The sequence below is a fragment of the Malania oleifera genome, chromosome 2 (genome assembly GCF_029873635.1).
Source record: "Malania oleifera isolate guangnan ecotype guangnan chromosome 2, ASM2987363v1, whole genome shotgun sequence".
Lineage (NCBI taxonomy): Eukaryota > Viridiplantae > Streptophyta > Magnoliopsida > Santalales > Ximeniaceae > Malania > Malania oleifera.
In genome coordinates this window covers 114,532,533-114,552,370 of record NC_080418.1, presented here as the reverse complement: position 1 = coordinate 114,552,370, position 19,838 = coordinate 114,532,533, and the positions used below count along the sequence as shown (strand labels likewise).

General features: G+C 33.4%; 1 protein-coding gene across 1 annotated transcript; it reads right to left on the bottom strand.

The window, feature by feature from the left end:
- Positions 1-9,468: 9,468 nt before the first annotated feature.
- On the bottom strand, positions 9,469-10,099 carry LOC131149012 (putative F-box protein At3g58860). Its single transcript, XM_058099046.1, has one exon. It carries the CDS (start codon positions 10,005-10,007, stop codon positions 9,540-9,542), a length of 468 nt encoding a protein of 155 aa, XP_057955029.1. The 5' UTR covers positions 10,008-10,099; the 3' UTR covers positions 9,469-9,539.
- Between the last annotated feature and the right edge of the window lie 9,739 nt (positions 10,100-19,838).

Sequence of the window (19,838 nt, the reverse complement as noted above, 5' to 3'; positions counted from 1 at the left end):
CTACGTCAAAATGACGATAACGATGACTAGGATCCCGTAGTGGTGTCCGTTTGTCGATTTAAAGACATATTAACGGCGAAATTGAGAAAATGAGGAAAAATTACCTTTCCCCAAGAGCAGTACTTAAGTTGTTCCTATGAAAAATCTGCTCCAGTAGAAATGTCGACAGCGGAATCAGGATTCCAATGGCACCTTCCATTTCTCGATCCGTTGCAAACTCACCGAAAAATTGAGAGAAGGAGAGAGACACAGACGGAGGTAGCTGCGGCTCGCTGAAGATTTGCAGAGGGGGAGGGAAAGCGTGTCAGTTCTTCTTTCTTCTTCTTCTTCTTCTTTCTTCTTCTTTCTTCTTATCTTTTCTTTCTGTTTACTTTATATATATATATAACTTTACTTATACTTATCATATATATACATATTATATATTACTTTAATTTATATATATATATATATATATCTTATTTTAATTTATTTTTTTTCATAAATTCAATGCAATAATATTTAATTTAACAACCAGTTATTTAATTATTTAATTTATCTTAATTTAATTTAATTTCTTTAAATTTTTATTTTTTTATTTAATTTTTTTTTCTTTTTCTCACGTCATTCCTTTTATTTATTTATCTGTTATTTTATTTATATTTTTTTTCTAAATTATTTAAATCCTTTTAAATTTTTGGGTCTTTACAATTCACATGTTTATACTCGAACTTATATGACTGTATTAACTCTGAATTGTGCCACTAGTTAACTTCATGTGAGTATATTATTCTTAAATGACATATAAACAATGAAACTTGCATGAGTGATGTGCTTTGGAGTTGTGTGTATTGAATAAGAGCAAGTTAGTGTAAAATTCAGTTATGTTCTTGTATGTGAAACGGTATGGTTGTGTCGCATGTACATTATTTTCATGTTCACTGGAGTTCATAGTTGTGGGCACTACCCTAAAATTCATTCACGTCATTTGGTAGAGACTACCAAAACGTTAGTAGGGGGTGTGATTATGCGTTAAAACTATGTAGTTAGGCATCTTAATCCGGGCATTATGGCTTCTATTTTTAATTAAATGTCTTATTACATCAAATATTTTAACAATATTCCCTATTTATCATTTTTGAATTTTATTGAACAATTTATGAAATTTTGGTAATTTTTTTTATCACAGAAAAATTTTCGGGAGCCAAAGCCGGTACCAGTTCGTACTTCATGCATAACGTTTTTGTCCAAGTTTCAATCGAGACGATTCAAATTTCTGTGGAAAGAAAAAAAGATTATTTACAACTTCTATGTTTTGAGTTTTGAGCAAAACGGACTCCAGAATGGTCAAACTTGGCTATGAACGTAGAGAACAAAAAAAAATAATAATAAAATAATAAAATTAGTTGTTTTCATGTGATAGCCGGGTCAGGTTAACTCCAACGGGTTGTAGGGCTTCAACTCTTCCTTCTTTAAAATCCTTGTTTCTCCGCAACAGCCCATCTTCTTCCTTCTCCTTTCTTTTCTTTTCCCTTCTTTTCTTTTTTTTTTTCTTTTCTCCTTTCCCCTTCTCCTTTCCCTAAACTCTTTCTCAACTTCCCTCTTCACTCTCTTCTTCTCTCCTTCTCTGCCTTTCCCTTTCTCCCTTTCTTTGTCCCTCTTCCCTTTACTCCCCCTCTCTAGTTTTTCAATTTTCCAGCAACTTGAACAGCCCCAACTCCGGCCTCCATCACACGACACCAGTTGCACTCCTTGGCCACCACAGCAAACACCCAAAGGCCAGGCACTCTCCTACAGCAGTTTCTCTCTCTTTCTTCTTCTTTCTCTCATTTTTCTCTCTCAGCTTTTCTTTTTTTTCTATTACTATTATTATTATTATTGAGTGTTAATTTAAATTGTATTACATTTTATTAAAGTTTTGTTTGTTTTACTTTGGTTATTGTTTAGGAATGGGATTGAAATATCTATTTAGTTTTTTTATTCCATTGCAGCGTTTATGAATTTATTTATTTATTTCTCTCTTTCAAGTAAGTCTTTGATAGAATTATTTAATGCCCGATTTAGTAATTTAATCTAGTGATGTCCGGTTCGGTTCTAAGATAAAAAAAACAAAAAAACAAAAAAACAAAAAGAATAAAATACAAAAAGAAAAAAATTTATTTTTGTTTTAGCAATTAATTTGGTTGTCTTTCTTTCTTAAAATTAATATTTTTGTTTCGGTTCAGGTTAGTTAGGGTCAGTATTGTCACAGTTCGCATTTTTACTACTTTTCGTTATCGTTCAAGGCGTTGTGTTTGCAATTTGGTTCGAGTCAGTGTTTAAGGTTAATGTTTTTAATTAGTGCGTGTTTCAGTGTTTCCTTGAGTAAATTAGGGTTTCCATTAGTGCTCTTTAGTTTAGTGCATTTTAGGTTTAGGGCTTTAAATTGCGTGTTCATTTAATATTTCAAAATAAATCTGAATCAATCTTGAAAATCCTTAATCTGAACTGATTCAGTACCCTTTTAATTTCAATTGGAAGAACGTAAAATTTGAGATTAAACGCATTCCCTGAGAAAATGATCTAGCCTTTGGGTTGAATATTACACGACGTAACTCCTATACTTGGGATAGCCCTAATGCAACTCATTTTTAGAAGTGAGTCACCCTGAAATCATAACACCCTAATTTTACTCCACAAAACACTGGTATATTCTTATACAATGCAAAATTTGGCCTCAGATAAACCTGGTAATATTGGAAATACCAAAATAATCTACTTACCCTGAAATTGGAATGGTACCCAAACTTCTCAAATCAACATTCTACTCTGACTAGGCTGTAGAGAATCTCCCCAGGATCACTGTGGCAACTTCTGATCATCGAACTGGAGAGTAACGAAACTGGATTTGTAGAGAGAAGTCAGAGCAGCATAATTTTAGAGAGAGAAAATAAGGGAGAGATAGATTTTTCACTTTGAATTCCTGATTCTGCATATATATAGGTGTCTTGACATGTGGCTTCGTCGATGAGCCATGTATACTCATCGACGAGACAAAGAAGGTAGTTCGTCGACAAAGGTAATAATCTCATTGACGAAGCACTGGGTCCAAAACACCCCCTCTTGGTATCTCTTTGTCAACGAAACACTTAACTTCTTCCACGAACGCATGAGGGAGTTTGTCGACGAATCCAGGGCATTCGTCGACGAACCCTACTTTACCTTCTTTAAATTATCCTTTTCCTATTTATTTAATTACTATTATTTTTTGGGTCTTTACACTATAAGCCCACAATGCATCATTTAGCCTTAGAGACCAATCCTTTCTATATGGATGCACTGTTTTTTCCAAGATTCTCTTAATCTCCCTATTAGATATCTCTACTTGACCACTTGTTTGAGGATGGTAAGGTGTAGCTACTTTATGTGTAAACCCATATTTTTTCATTAGTTGCACAAAAACCTTATTACAAAAGTGTTTCCCACCATCACTAATGATGGGGCGAGGGATGCCAAAAAGTGAGAAAATATGTTCTTTCACAAAGTTGATAACAACTTTGTGATCGTTTGATCTACATGAAATGACTTCCACCCACTTGGAAACATAGTCAACTACAATAAGGATATAGGTGTAACAATATAAAGTAAGGAATGGACTCATAAAGTTGATACCCCAAACATCAAATATTTCAACAATAAGGATGGGATGTAAGGGTATCATAGCTAATCTAGAAAGACACCCTAACCTTTGGCATCTAGAGCAAGCAAGACAATATGTATGAGAATCTCTAAAGAGTGACGACCAGTGAAAACTGGCCTGAAGAACCTTGAGTGTAGTCTTTTTGAAACTAAAGTGCCCCCCACAAACATGATCATGGAAAAATGAGAGAAGACTTTTCTGTTCTTCCATTGGGATGCACCTCCTAATCAACTGATCAAGACAATATTTGAAAAAATAGGGGTCATCCCAATAGAAATACTTTACTTGGGAAAGGAATTTGAACCTCTCTTCTTTCAACCAATGCTAGGGCATTTGGTTCGTCAAAAGGAAGTTCACAATATCAGGATACCACTGAAATTGGGAGTTGATGAGCATAAGCTACTCATCAGGAAATGATTCAGAGATAAGCAACGTTGATGCCAAATACTCAATGATCATTCTAGACAAGTGGTCGGATACTACATTTTCATCACCTTTCTTATCCCGAATCTCTATATCAAACTCTTGCAACAAGAGAATCCATCGAATCAATCAAGGTTTAGTTTCTTCTTTGGATAGAAGGTACTTCAATGCAGCATGATCAAAATATAGGATGATTTTAGATCTTAAGAGATATGATTTAAACTTGTCTAGTGCTAAAATAATAGCCAACAACTCATTCTCTATGGTCAAATAGTTGAGTTGGGCTTCATTCGAAATTTTACACACATAAGGGATCACACAAGGTAATTTTTATATACGATGTCCTAAAGCAACTCCAATCGCATAATTAGACACATCGCACATGATCTTGAAGGGTAGTGTCCAATTACATGGTTGGATTATAGAGGTAAAGGTCAACTCAGTTTTCAATGTATTAAAAGCATGGAGACATTGGGTTAGTTCTGACACGTCCGTCACATCGACCTGGACATGTCGGATTTGATCGTGCCCAAAACAATTTCCTCTGGAGCTTTTTCCACACTTAGAAGCAAATTTAGAATGCAAACATAGTAAACTTAGTTCATTTTAAGCACCCAAGTGTCCAATTCAGGCATACAAGGTCCAAAATGAATGGGGTCAATCCTAACATGTCCATCACATTGACTTGGACGTGTCAGAATTGACGGTGCTCAAAAACTCCACCCCGGGAGCTTTTTTCCCACTTAGAAGCAAAGTCAAGATACAAACAAACTTAGTAAACTTAGTTTATTTTAAGAACTTGCTTACAATTCGGGCATATAAGGTCTGGACCGAGTGGAGTGAATTCCGACTGATCAAACTTAGTTATTTACTATTGCATCACTTTTTTAAACTATGTCCGAATGTCTGATCTTTTTGCTATCAAATCATTTTTAATTATAGTATATACATATATGATTAAACCTCCTGTACTAATTTCTTGTATTATTTTATAGGGTTTGCGGCTATCACAACACTACGACGATGCCAAACACAACAGTAGGATGTGCACAACTTTTGACTTTTCCTGTATTCTTTATTATTTGAATATATAATTATTTTTTATTTTTTGATTTGAATTTGAATTTGTATGTACTTGAATTTTGAATTATTTGTATTCTATTTTTGAATAAACTATGAATGTTTTAGTAATTTTGGTTTAATTTTATGTATGTTAAAATGTAATTATAGATTTTTACAAGAATTTTCAAAAAAAATAATTATTTCAAAGTATTAGTGATGGTTTGAAAAACCATTACTAATAATAGCAGGAGAAAGTATTAGTGACAATTTTTAAACCGTTACTAAAAAACAAAGACTGTCACTATATAATCTACATTTTCTTGGCTTAAAATCGTCACTAAAACCCAAATATTAGTAGCGGTTTTATAATCATCACTAATAGGCCATTATTAGTGACAGTTACTAAAATAGTCACTAAAAATGGAGCATGAGTGACGGTATTGTGATCGTCACTAATAATGGCCTACTAGTGACGTTTATTAAACTCACTAATACTTGGGCTTTAGTGGTGATTTTGAGGCGAGAACTTGAAGATTTTATAGTGACGGTCTTAGGCTTTTAGTGACAGTATAAAACTGTCACTCATACTACACTTTTAGTGACGGTTTGTGAATTCACTAATAAACATTAGTAACCGCAGATCTAGCGACTAATTTCAAACCATCACTAATACTAATACTTATTAGTGACAGTTTGTTATTATTAGTGATGGTTGAAAACCATCACTAATAACCTTGTTTTTTGTAGTGGAAGTATTAGTGATGGTTTTCAAACCATCACTAATTGTGGCACCAGTAAGCATTAGTGATGATTTGAAAACTGTCGCTAATAGTATCACTTTTAGTGACGGTACGGTTTTAGAATCGTTACTAATAATTGGTCTTCAGTGATGATTTTTTAGTCAAGAAACTGTAGAATTTATAATGACAGTCCTAGACTTTTAGTAACGGAATAAAATTGTCACTAATACTCTATTATTAGTGACGATTTTTAGAATTCGACACTAATAAGTAGTAGTCACTGCTATTTTAGCGACTAATTTGAAACCATCATTAATAACCTTATTTTTTGTAATGATATCCCAGCAATGCCCACTTCCGCTATCTCCTTTGTGATTCTTGTTGTTTTTATTCTTTATCTATTTATTGGGGTTGTACCATATATTGGACATCTTTACTTTCTATTGTATGTATGGACTTAACTGACTTGAATTATGTATGGTTTTTAAACTTGCTAGATTTAAGCATGGTTTTATGTCTTCCCTCTTCCTTTTAATGTTGACAAAAATGGGGAGAATGTTTTTAAATGGATTGGATGCATGTTTTGTGTATGATATTGTGAATATGCATGCATGTTAATTGAGATGTGTTATGAAATTGAACTGTGAAATTGCATGCTAATTGAGATGAGTTGTGAAATGAGTTGTGAAATTGCATATTGGTTGAGATTGAAATGAATTGGTGCGTTGTAGCACCCTAGTATGATGTTTTAGTAATACTGAAATGTCATTTTTGGGCATCTTGATGAATATGGAATGTTGAGTTTATAGCTAAAACTCTTCTAAATTTTTTTATAAATACATATGCATATATTTAGAGAGATCCCCCAATCTTGTTTTTAAAATTTTTACGTTCAGAATTTTTTTTTTTTTTGGATGAATTTGAGCATATTGTGAATGTTTTATGAATTTGAGGTATTTTGAGATTTACAAAGGGCAAGAAAACATGAGTGAAGGAAACCCCTTTTTGGAAATCATGAACGTGATTTTGAATATTGCAATTCTTAAATAGCCATTGTGAAATTTTTTTTCATGATTTTGAATATTGCAATTCTTGAATAGCCATTGTGAAAATTTTGAACCTTTGAAAATTATGGTTTTTGGAAAATTTTGAAAGTATGAACTTTTTTGGAAATTAGACTACTTAAGTTCAAACATTTCTTTCAAATTTTTGTCTACATTGCAAAATTCTGAACTTTTTGGAAATTAGACTTCTTAAGTTCAAACATTTCTTTCAAATTTTGGTCTACATTGCAAAATTCAAACCAATATATTTTGTTTTTAACAGAAGGGGAGAAATTTTGTATGGAGTACATTGGCATATCTTTATGAACTTGTTGAAAAATTCTTCTATTATTGGTTTTGATTATATCAATGGGGAAGAAGAACGGAAAATAGGAACTTGTACAATTGATCATATTGAAAAACATTATTTAACTATGCTTCATTGACCATTATCATATAATTTTTATAAGTGTATTCCAATTTTTATTTTTTATTTTTGTAAATAATTTATCATCATCAAAAGTAGGGAAACTGTTAGCCCCAAGCTTTCAAGAACCATATTTTATTGATAACAAATTATTATGAACTAGTGGCTTTATGCTTTAGTTATGTTTCTATAGGAGTTAAGTCATTGAAGTTGGAGAAAAGTTGAAGAACTGAGAGATGCTTTTGAAGACTTTAATTCATTTATTTGTAGCATTTCTCTCCAAATTTTATTGCAATTTAATTTTTAAAAATGAGAAAATATTCGACAAAGCACTAATGGACCTAAACTAATAAAATGGGAACACATGTAGATCGAACCCTGGCCTTATGCCAAGGGTCGTTGACTAATCCCTGAAGGTGGTCTATTGGTCTAGCAATTCTTGCCTCCAACAGTCTATTTTCCTTCTTTAACAGCTAGTTAGCGATTGGCTCGGCAAGTGGTTGTCTGACATGGCTAGCACAAAGGCTCTAAAGGACAAAAAAAAGCTAGTTTTCATTCAAACTTTGTATATATGCCCTTATAAGCCTTAAGAAGAAAAGAAAAACTATTTCTATTGAATATCCAAGTGCTCTAACCTTAATACTCACTTATTCTCTCTTTGTGCTCTATCTTGCTCATCCTTGAGAGGTAATCTAAGAAAATTTTGAGCCTTGATTATTCTTTTAGAGTTTGTCTTGAGCTTTGTATTGTAAATATTTCCTTGTGAGGATATTTGAATTGTATTCTCTCTTGAAAAATTTAGTTTCCTTGTCTCTGTATGAAACAAAGAGGTTGTAAGAGATATTCTTGGTGCCATTAAAGCAAGAGACATAGTATTCCTCAAGGCAGTTGGCCTTGAAAGAGTGGACATAGGTCGATTGTCAAACCACTCTGTTAAATAAATAAAATTGTATTATTCTGGAATTGATTATAAAATGAATATACAGAGTATCAGTATTTATACTAGTACATGAACTAACTCAACTAAAAATTGAATTAAGAGCTGAATTAATAACTAATTAACAACTAATCTAACAATTAGCTAAACTAACTAAAATTAATACACCCCCTTAAGATGAAGATGGTGAATAATGATTTAAGATCTCCATCTTGGAGTAAAAAAAAAAAACTAGCAGCAAAGCAGGCAACGGTGATGGAGATGATCCGTAGGAGAAGATGCCGATAGAGCAGGTGAGACGTGCCGGCGAAGACGAAAATTGCTGCGAAGTGAAGATAAAAAATATAGCCAAAAAATGAAGGAAAATCCTATCAAAATTTTCTTCAAAAAATCAAGAAACTCCAAGAGATCAACGGTCTCTAAGAAAGAGTGCCGAAACACGGCATAATCGGAGCGGGAATGGCTGACTAACAGATCAAACCCAATACGAGTGAGCTAGAGACGAGACAGAGACAACGACACGGACTAGCAGATCAAATCAGATATGAGAGTGGAGAGCTGCGAAATCACTTTGAAGTGCGAAGCTCCCGACCGGCAATAACAAAGATTAAAGAAAAAATAGAGGACATAATGAGCTGCATTCTAACACTAGCACCGGAATAAGAACATCGGAGCTGGAGAAACAGCTGAAAAGCCCGAGACCGCAAGAGAATCTTGACATTGATGTCCTTCTTGCCAGAAATCGAGTAAAATTACCTAGAATCAGCTTCAACCGAGATAATGGAACAACAAATTTTTTTTTTTTAACTAATAACAACAAATAACATCTCTGCTCAACAATTAGCAAAAGATAAAACAAAATTCCATCCAAACTTCAAAGAAAAACCAAACAAGACCAAGAAGCCATGCTTGGTTCACTGGATTCATCCATGTAATTGGGTTCACGAAATCCACGAACTGTTGGATACTCTATAAATCGCCAAGAAAGTCAGGAATCGACCCTGATAACACATTAGAACTCAAATTAATCTTCCAAGTGTCTCCATGCTCGCATATTCTTGCGAGATATTTCCTCTAAATCGATTCCCAAATAGCGATATAATCCGTAAGGATTTGAACCCAGATAAAGCCGGCGACGGGACGCCGGAAAGATAAGCATTACACAGAAGGATCTTCTCTACGAACCAATCTGAATTGCAGAACACACCATTGTAATCCCCACAAGGGTCTTTACTGGGATCCCATGATTTCAATCTTCTGTATGGATCATCAGAGATGTTGGCTTTGAACTGAAGCAGGATCTCTTGTTAGCATCAGAGTTGGAAAATGTGGGCAAGCAGCATTTGGCGATTTCAAGAGTCTGCAAAGTGTGGGCGGACAAATAAAGAAATCCCACGTTAGAAATCCCTTCAACAAGGTCACGTACATGCTGAGAATGAGAGAAGCTATTAACATAGCTCGGCTTGACATCAATATGAGCTTCAGATAGAGAGTTCATATTCTTCAGAGTGTAGCCGTCGGCTAAAAAATCGAAGTAGTCTAGGCATTCAAGGCTTGGAGCATTAATCGTGAATTTGTATCTAGTAGCAGACTCGCTTTTGATCGTGATGTTCTTAAGTGTAGAAATTGAAATGTCGAGCGCACGCAAACTGTCCAACCAACAGTCACGCATATGCAAAACTTCAAGCACAGGGCACCCAGAAAAGAGCGCCTCCATCGAACAGTTGTTCTCGAACTCAACCGACACAAGATGGAGAATCTTGAGGCTTGGAAGACACACATTGGCAGGAACATTGAGGCAAAAATTCAAATTCAATTTTGGAACGATTAGGGTTTGTCAAGTGAAGAGATTAGAACACAGCAGATACCGATTGGCATCAATGAGAAGATCAAATTCAAGAACATCACGGCAAACAGCGGCGAATATCCACGCATTGAGATGCGGATCGTTGTTGCTAACATAACATTTAAGGCGAAATGCATTTATACGGTGCGAACCGCGAAGAGCCAACGATCTATACACGAAATAAAAAAAACAGGGACGACCCATGAATCTTGATTGTAAAACGGTTTACTTGCTCTTCGAACGCCGGAAGCCGAACTTGAAGTCGTCACCGTCGGTGGTGACGGCATCGACGGAATCTGGTGCCGCGGACATGGCGAACGCGAGGGATTGCAGTGGGAAGAAATCGCGAAGCCTGTGGAGATCGAGAGAGTGTCAGAGCGGAGCGGAGAGCCACAGAGAGCAACAGCTGAAAATTTGCTCAATACCATGTTAAATAAATAAAATTGTATTATTATGGAATTATCATTACTTAAACTAGTACATCAACTAACTCAGCTAAAAATTGAATTAAGAACTGAATTAATAACTAATTAATAACTAATCTAATAATTAGCCAAACTAACTAAAATAGTATCTATTATTACACTATAAAAAGGAGTTTTCTTTCTCTTTTCCGTTCTCTTTGATTTAATTTATTTTAAATTTATGCATTTGCTTGCTTGTTTAATTTGCTTTAAATCATTACATCAAACACTTTTATTTTTATAAACCAATTCACCCCTCCTCTTAGGCTGCCTTTGGGCCTTTAGTTTCTATCTTTTGCAAGAATATCTAGTATTTAAAAAATTTTGATAATAAAAAAAATTTGAAGAATTTAAATTCTATTTAATTGATTTCAAAGGTAATCTTAAGCTAGTCAGATACCATTTCGCTAGATAGGTGTGAAGGGGTGCTAAAACCTTCCATTCATATAAATGTACTCCCGAATCCTCTTTGATAACATAGACCATTGACTATCAATTTTCTTAAACCTAATTGTAGTTTAGAGACCAATGAACTAGTACTATACCAAAGAGGTATTCTAACCCCACCTAAAGTGTAACAAAAAAAAAAAAAAAAGGTTATTAACTACTCCATTGGATTATGTATTTAATCCATTTCTCACCCCCCCCCCCCCCCCCCAAAATGTATTACATCTTCATTGATGTCAAGGTCACCACTCAATCGAGATGATTTGGAGATTCACCCCCTCCTATAGGTGGTGGTCCTTTGCGACGTTGTGACACAACTTAATATTAGGACTCTAAATCATGAGCATACTTCTTTGAGTACAAAGCACACAGTTAGGCTAAGCTCGGGGTCATGAAAGAGTAAGATATCAACTTAAAAGTAAAATGCGTATGAGGGTTAATAGATATCAAGGATTATTTCATTACTTGTGAACACTAGATCATGAGTGACTACTTCGAAATTGGTATCACATAGTTGCTCCATTGCTCTAAGGAATAAGGACTTCGACTTCCTTTTTTTTTTTTATGGCTTTGTTCAATTTTTTCTAGGTTGCCCATATGAGTTCTCGACCCAATGAGCTCAATTCATTTTTCAAAACTTTCTTTTTTTATCTTACCATGATCATATTAGTGACTTCAAAGTGATATTCCCTGCACTTATAAATTATAGGCTTTGATTATGGTAAATAAAACAAAAGTAAACTAGGCTAAAAAAAAACCAACCTAATTGTCTCAAGTTCTCCCCCTAGCATTGTTATAATATTTTGACCACTTAAGTGCAATAAATTTTGCATCTTATTTTGTTTAAAAAAAAGTTGCTACATACCGAATATAGGATCACATCCTTTTTCTATTTAGATTAGATAACATGTCGAATCAATTTTTCTTTTGAATTAACTTTATCATTAGAATATTCATTATATGAATTTTTCATTTTTTCCCTGGGGAATATTTTGCTCTTTTGCTTGGCTATATATTTTATTCTTGAGTTTTTCTTTTCAAAATATAAAAATAAAAATAGTTTTAATACCTTGGGAATGTAATTTGATGCTTAAGGAACAAACAAACTATATAAAAAGCTCAAAGATCTAGTAGTTGGCGACTTCTTGTGCTGGATATCTGTGGGAAATACTAATCAGCCTATCAATTGGCATTTCTCCTTGGTCATAACCTTAAGATATGATATAGTCAAAGTAAATTTGTTCAAAAGAAGATTTCCTTTAATTGTGCTTATCAAAATACAAATGATCCCCAAATGAATCTTTGTTGAAACTTCTACTACAAATTTCTTTTTATAGAAAAAAGGTTTGGTGAAGCCCTCATTTTCGAATGAGATCTTGAGACAACCAGCATGTTACGTGACATCCTTGTCTAGAGCTTGAAAAAATGAATATATAAACTCAAATAACATCAAAAGGATTTTATAAGTTACATATGGCTAGAAGAACTATAGTCATTCCTGATCCCAAAGGTCACCTGCTCATTTGGCGAACTCCTTCACTCATTAGTGCAATGATTGACATCAAAACATGGAGAATAATAGGGACTAATGAGATTTGATAAAGAATGTATAACGTAAATGAAATGATAATGATGAGTTTTGAAAATGTGAGTTTAGCATTTCTCAAAGCCTCAAAATGAGATGCTAGGGCCGAATGTACTGATAGAGTACAATAGAAATGAAAATTTGATGGGAATGAGACATTCATGGAGGAAATGGACATATGCAATCTCTAAATCACAACCTTAGTGTGAATTATTGACAACCAAAATCCAAAATTGTAGACTTAGGAGAAGTTTGCAAAAGCTTCTTTTTTTTTTTGTGCACTCATAAAAATGAGGTACTCATGGAATTTGCACTAAATCTAGTAACATGTACTTCACTATGTGCTTTTGGCATTGCACAAAATTTTTTTGAAAGGCTTCTTTTCGCTTTTTGAATAAAGAAAAGTAGGAAAGAGGAAATAGAATTTGACAAATTCGATGTTCAAAACATGGTGCAAATATTTTTTTTTTTAAAGCAAAATGTAAATATGAATTAATAAAGATGCCAAACAAAAAAAAAAAAAAAACCCTAACAACATGAATAAGCAAAATGGATGCATGGATTATGTGACTTCAATTTCTACTAAATGAGGTCCTTCATTGCATGAATGCAAGGAACTAAAAAAGAGCCATAAACTCTAAATGAGTGATGAACTATATCCTAATGAATAAAGAATGTTGGTGGCTACAGGCTTTCCCATGTTACTTATTTCAAAAAATAAAATGATGAATGAAATTTACTTCAAAAAAATAAATAAAAATTACTTGACCACAAAATTCATGGAGCACCCACGTAAGCAATCCCAAAATTGATGCCACGCTGTATTAAGGAGAAGCCTCCCAGAGTTTGCCCTCATGCAAATGCTGCCTAATTCTAAATATTACCATGATATGAATATATACCCAACTACTAAAAGAATGTTGACTCAAGAGTTTGCCTTATGGGCCGCTTGTTAGTTTAAGTCTCAGGTTCGATTTCTGTCCCCAATGAGCAAATCTTATATTTATCCCTGTGCAGTCAGAGGCACCTTGTTGCGTGGACTTGGGAATAGTCTGAGTATCCTATGTCACTACCAGAGTGTGTCAAAGTGTGCCGATCAACGGAAGTGTCAGATGGATGAGCCGGGGAAGCCAGGACACCCGACGTAATAACCCTTTTTTGCCTAAGCAATAAAGTGTTCTTTTGGAGGTCAAACTCCAATCACTCAGTGTTCACACATTTGTAGGACTTGTGGTGGATAGTATTATACTTTAACCAAAAATTACACCAGCAAATACATTTTTTTAGTCATTGATGATTTCACCATGTCACAACCCTACTAATACCATATTAACTATGCATAAATAATGTCTTTTTTTTTTTTGTGTGCACTCACAAAAGAGTTCCATCATTTTTTTTAAAATTAATCTTATTCTTTTTTTTTTTTCAATTCACCAAAAGTAAAATTTTATTTCAATTAGCTTATGTATTGGCTAGTAGATTAGTTGATCTTGTTTAATAAATGTTGTTTGACTTTTGGCATACTTTATTTTTTAATATTGCACCATGTCACTTCTAATTTATATGTTATTTCTTACTAAATCTTATGAATCAAAATAAAATTTAGTATTTTACATTTCATAACTACTAATAGTTTGTATTAATAGCTAGTTTATTGAATTTTATAATTTTAAAAAATAATGTTCTATTATAATTCACTTACCTTGTGCAAAAAAAAAAAAAAAAAAGAATAGAGAAAATGTAACACTATGTTTGGAGAGGACTTGAATTTGGAATTGGACAATATGTAATGTAAAAGCATCTTGAAATTTATCCGCATCCACCCAAATCCATAACTTATGATATTTTTCAAAATACACATTAATAGGAAACAAGCTCTTCTAATAATCTTCGAAATTTTTTTTATTCAAACATAATAAGAAATTATTATTGTTATTATTCATGATTAGGGGCATGCTTGATGTGCTTCTTCAATACCAATACATACATGTATGAATAATCAAACAATGTATTTCCTTCTTTTTGTTTCATATCTTTTTAAATAATTAGAACTAAAGAAAAAATTCATTTGGTTCAGAAAATATTTTTCATTATCATTTTTAGTTTTTCAAAGAATTATAAAAATTTTAATTTTTTGTTAGTTCTTCCAAGATTTGCATTAAAAGGTAAGAAATAGAGTTTATTTATTTGTGAAAAATAATTTTTCATTTTTCTTTATAGATTTCAAAAAAATTACAACAATTTGTTTTCCAATTTTTCAGGAACTATAATAAGTAATATTTGAGATCATGGGTTCTAGGACTTAATTTGGGACTGTGTGTATTTAGAAAGAAATTGATATAATTTTATACTAAACATTGTCATATACATAAATCAAAACTCAATATTTGAAATTCGTTCTTCCTGTTAATTCAGGTGTAATTCCAAGAAGGGGGGGGGGTGAATGGGATATTTTAAAAATATTTTGGTATTTCAATTCTTAATTTAAATTCTAACCATACAAACATAAATTTGGATACACACCAATTTCAGTATTATACAACTCAATTGATTTAGTCCGCGAATATCTCAATTAATTCAGTATTACCCAATTATTCTCATGTACGTTAGATATTTATATAGACCAATTTTTAAAACATGCACAACAGTTATAATATGAATATAAATGCAGAAATATAAATAAAATATATATAGAGAGAGAGAGAGAGTGTAGACACCGGATTTTTAACAAGGTTCGGCCAAATCTGGCCTACGTCCTCGCTTTGGGCAAAACCCCCAAGGATTGCACTAATCTGCTCCTTTAATTGTAACAGAACTTCTCCAAGGTTCTTGAACACTCAGATGCTTCTGAACAAACTAATGAGTATAATAAAAATTCTTAACATATATTCATATGATAAAACTTGAAACTCAATATGAATGTAACGATAAAATCGTTGTATAAATGATCAGGGCCGTCCTAACCATGAGGTGGCTGAGGTGTTTGTCCCCAAAATTTTTTTAATATAATAATATATTTTTGGGGCCCCAATTTTTTTTAATTAAATAATGTTAGCATTTTTTATTATGCACTCTTCCCATACATTAACTTCTCAACTAACAAATAAATGAAATTGTATTTTAAAATGTAAAATAAATGCAATTTAATTCCTTTTTTTCTTCAAATCTCATTGACTTCCCAACTAACAACTTTATTAGGTTTCTAATTATCTATTACTCTCATCTCTTTCTCTTAGCCTCTTTAAAAAAATCTTTCCAACTCTCTCACTCACATTTCTCAGTCTATCTATGATTTTTGCTCGACTCTTGTGTTCATCATCTTCAGGCCTCCGATTCTCTGTAATTTTCATCAACCCTAATTTTGATCTCAATGTTTATGCATCATTTTCTATTATTTTCATTATGAAATTTTTTTTTTCCCCATTTTTTCTTAGATTTTGGAAGCTTTGAGGCTAGAGCATTGTATCCGACAAGAATCCGATATCTCTAAAGTCTCGCTCGCCGATCGATTTGTAATAATAATAATCGGGTTATATTTTTTCAATCTATTATTTTTATAGATTTATTAAATTTATTTTTATTTGTTTTACATAATTTATCAATTTATAGTTAGTGTTAATTTTGAAATTTAATTATATCAACGAGAAAATATAAATCCGGATATGAAAAACGAAGAAAGAAAAAGAAAATATTAAAGGTCTATTAAATCATTCGCCTAGGGCTCGATATTGTGAAGAGCCGGCACTATGAATGATATGCTTCACAAATCTTCCCTTTAAATCAATATCTCCCAAAAATGATTTTATAAATAAATGCTTTTGAGAGACGTAATGTTCGATTTCATAATACTTCCTTTCAAAAATAATCTTGAATAATGTGCAAATCTATATTCTTACTATCAATAATCTGTAAAGTTGAATTTTTGAATACATATACGACTTTGAATATTACAAAGATTTAAACACTATGTTTCAAAAATAATATCCCTAAAAAATATGTATTTAGAAGCTCTTAGGATTTGTAATCAAATAATTATTACACTAATCAAATAGCAAATCTTTGAATGAAGATATATTTAAAACTTTCTTTCAGATTTTAGTTTTAAACAAAATCTTTTCTCAAGTAGTGATCTTTCACAAAAATATATATAATTAATAATTCAACATCAATCTCTCAAAACGAGTATTCAAGAATAAGTTTGTGAGATGAAAAGGTCTTTGAATGTTATGAAGATCTAAGTTCTTGCTATCAAATAATTCATAAGAGCAAACCTTTGAATAAATATATGACTTTAGTATTTCAAAGATTTAACAAACAATAATTTTTCAAATACTCCTTTCACCAATAAAGTAGATCCCTATGTATAAAAATATGACTTTGAATATTTCAAGGATTCAAACTTTAGAATACTATTCCCACAAGATTTTTTCACAATAAATAAGTATAAGAAAATAAGTTTCTTACTCCCAAGAAGATTTTTATTTGAATGGATAATGGAGAAGACAACCGTTTAATAAAAAAATTAAAGCTCAATGAAATATTTTTCAAACCTCATGATCAAACCTAGATTTAGCAGAAGTTTGCTTGGATCTTAAAGATGCGAATATCCATTAAGTATGAATTCTTTGGAGTGCAAGCAACGATTCTCAGCAATAGTATTCAAAGCTCTCAAGGATGTTCAAAGCTCCTCAATCAAGTGTAAAAGGTGAGGCACTAGGTTTTAGAGGTTGTTTTTATAAGTAATCTTGGTCTTAGATTAAGTTTTGATAGTTGGATCAATTAGTTTAAGAAAATAATTCGCGTGTTTTCTCACTGAAGTTCAGAATTTTAAAACTTCCGTAGGTTCAGACGACTGAACTCTCAGGTTCAGACGTCTGATATTCCTTAAATCACTGAAAATTATAGTCCAGACACAGGGCCAGACGGCTGAACTATAGGTTTGGTCTTCTAAAGTCTTAGTTCAAACAACTGAACTGAAAGTTCAGACGTCTGAAGATGTTCTACCTGTTCTATGTTTTAATAATTAAATCTTCAGTCTTCTGAACTAAAACTTAAGACTTCTGAAAAAATTCTTCAGAAGCTTGAAGTAAAACTTCAGTCGTCTGAAGGTGTATCTCTAGACTTCTGAGGGCACTCCTCAGTTGTCTAGACATACCAACTTCAGAATTTTTAGTTTAGTTTTCAAAAATCATTTGAGCTCTCTTACTTTAATCTCTTATAAAAAATTTTTCAGAGTTCAAAATAAGTTCTCTAAGTCCATGTTTAACCCTAAAAGATTTTCATGAGATGCATGTGTAGGGTATATTTTGAGCTTCTAGCTATATCATATAAAATATGCACACATCAATTCTAAATACTCATTCTCATGACGATCTTGAATTTGACACTTACATCTTCATTCTTCTACTCGTTTAGTTCCATAGATTGTGGAAGGTTACATATATATGCTTTAATCCTCGTGGTTTCCATGACTTCATTACCTTCCGTGCATGCTAAGTAATGTTCATGCTCACATTCTCAATACACAGATCAAATACCAAGTGATTTGTCATTATTAAAATAGGATTGGACCCATAGATTCAACACTTTCAAACATAGAATAAGAAAAAAAAAATTAGAAAATAATAAAAAATATTTTTCAACTTTTTTGTATAGATTCTAGGTAGAAGTGTAAGGAGTCCTAACTTAGGAGACTTGCAGTATCATAGGAGAAACTGGAGTAGAAAGGAGATTGTGATGTAAGTGAAGTTTCAGACTTAGGGCAAAGATGACATTGGTCATGATGCAGGGAGTTCAAGCTCGGGAAACCAGTAGGATCACAATGGGCTCAGAGGCGCTATCAGACCACCATCTAGGTATGACCTGATGTTTTATGCAACCATTACTACCAGCAAGGATCCTACTACCTTTCAAGAGACAGTGCAGAGCCAGGAGAAGGATATGTGGATAGGTGCTATGGTGGAGGAGATGGAGTTACTGTATAAGAATCAGACGTGTGGGTTGGTTGCACTCCTAGAGGGGGAGAGGGAGATAGGTTACGAGTGGACAAATATTTTGTTATTTTATGTGAGTGACATATCGATTGCTGAGAAGGTTCCAGCATAGGTAAATCAGTCGGGACTCTATTGAGAAAAGAAGTTGACATGAAGGTGTTGGGTATTGCCAAGAGTATTCATGGGTACTTCGGCAAGCAATAGAGAGTTATGTCAATTGTGAGGTTCGTATAGGGAGACTACATAGGGGACTTGGATGACAGGAGGCTTGAGATAGGGTGTGTTGTGGGAAGGCCTAATTTTTGGAAATCCAAGGTACAGTTTCGGGGTGTGCTAGTTACAATTGGATCGAAGTTCTTGGCAGAGGCAGAGGCTGTCAAAGCGGTTTTGTGGTTTAAAGGATCGTTCAATGAGTTGGATGTTCAGTTAAGTGAAGTTCCTGTTGCCATGGTCAAGTTCAAGTGTGGTTTGGACTTGGTTTACATCTCCAAGTGTTAGATGGGAGGCAGGTCTCAATCTACCGGCTAGGGAGGAACACCAGTGATTATGCTTTCGCATTTCTCCTAGGTGGTGAATATTCGCCAAGGTGGATATTGTTATAGATGTGGTGTATAATCTCAGTGGAACACATGTACCGCAGAAAGTAGCATGAAGCGAGGGAACAAAAGAGAGATGCAGGGGGTGCAGCCATGAGGGCAAGCCGTCGACGATTACAACCGTCGACGGTTTCAAGCAGTGACTACAGGTGTTCTTGTCGGCCTCAAACAGTCGATGGTTTCACTCACGGATGTGACAGATTTTCAAATCTGAAATTAGTACATTGGGCTAATTAGAGGGATTTCCTCTGGGGGATTTCTACATAAGTGTTTTAGATAAACTATAGGTCTTTTGTACGCATTAGATTGATATATAATCATCTTTATGTAACCCTAGATGGGATTAAGCTTGTAAGCTTTATTATTGATAGTGAAAATGAAGTTACTGCTCCCGTAGACATAGGAAAATTTCCAAACCATGTAAATCTTGTGTCTTTTGGTTGTATTTTCATTCTTTTCATTACTGAGTGTTTGCTTCTTGAGTATATTTCATCATCGAGTGATTGCATTGGTGGTTGTTGATTCGTTCGTGTGTGATTGTGTGCTTCTACTATGTGTATCCGTGACGAAGAACAACAATTCCCCTTATGAAGAAGGTCCCCTTGCTGGAGTGTGAT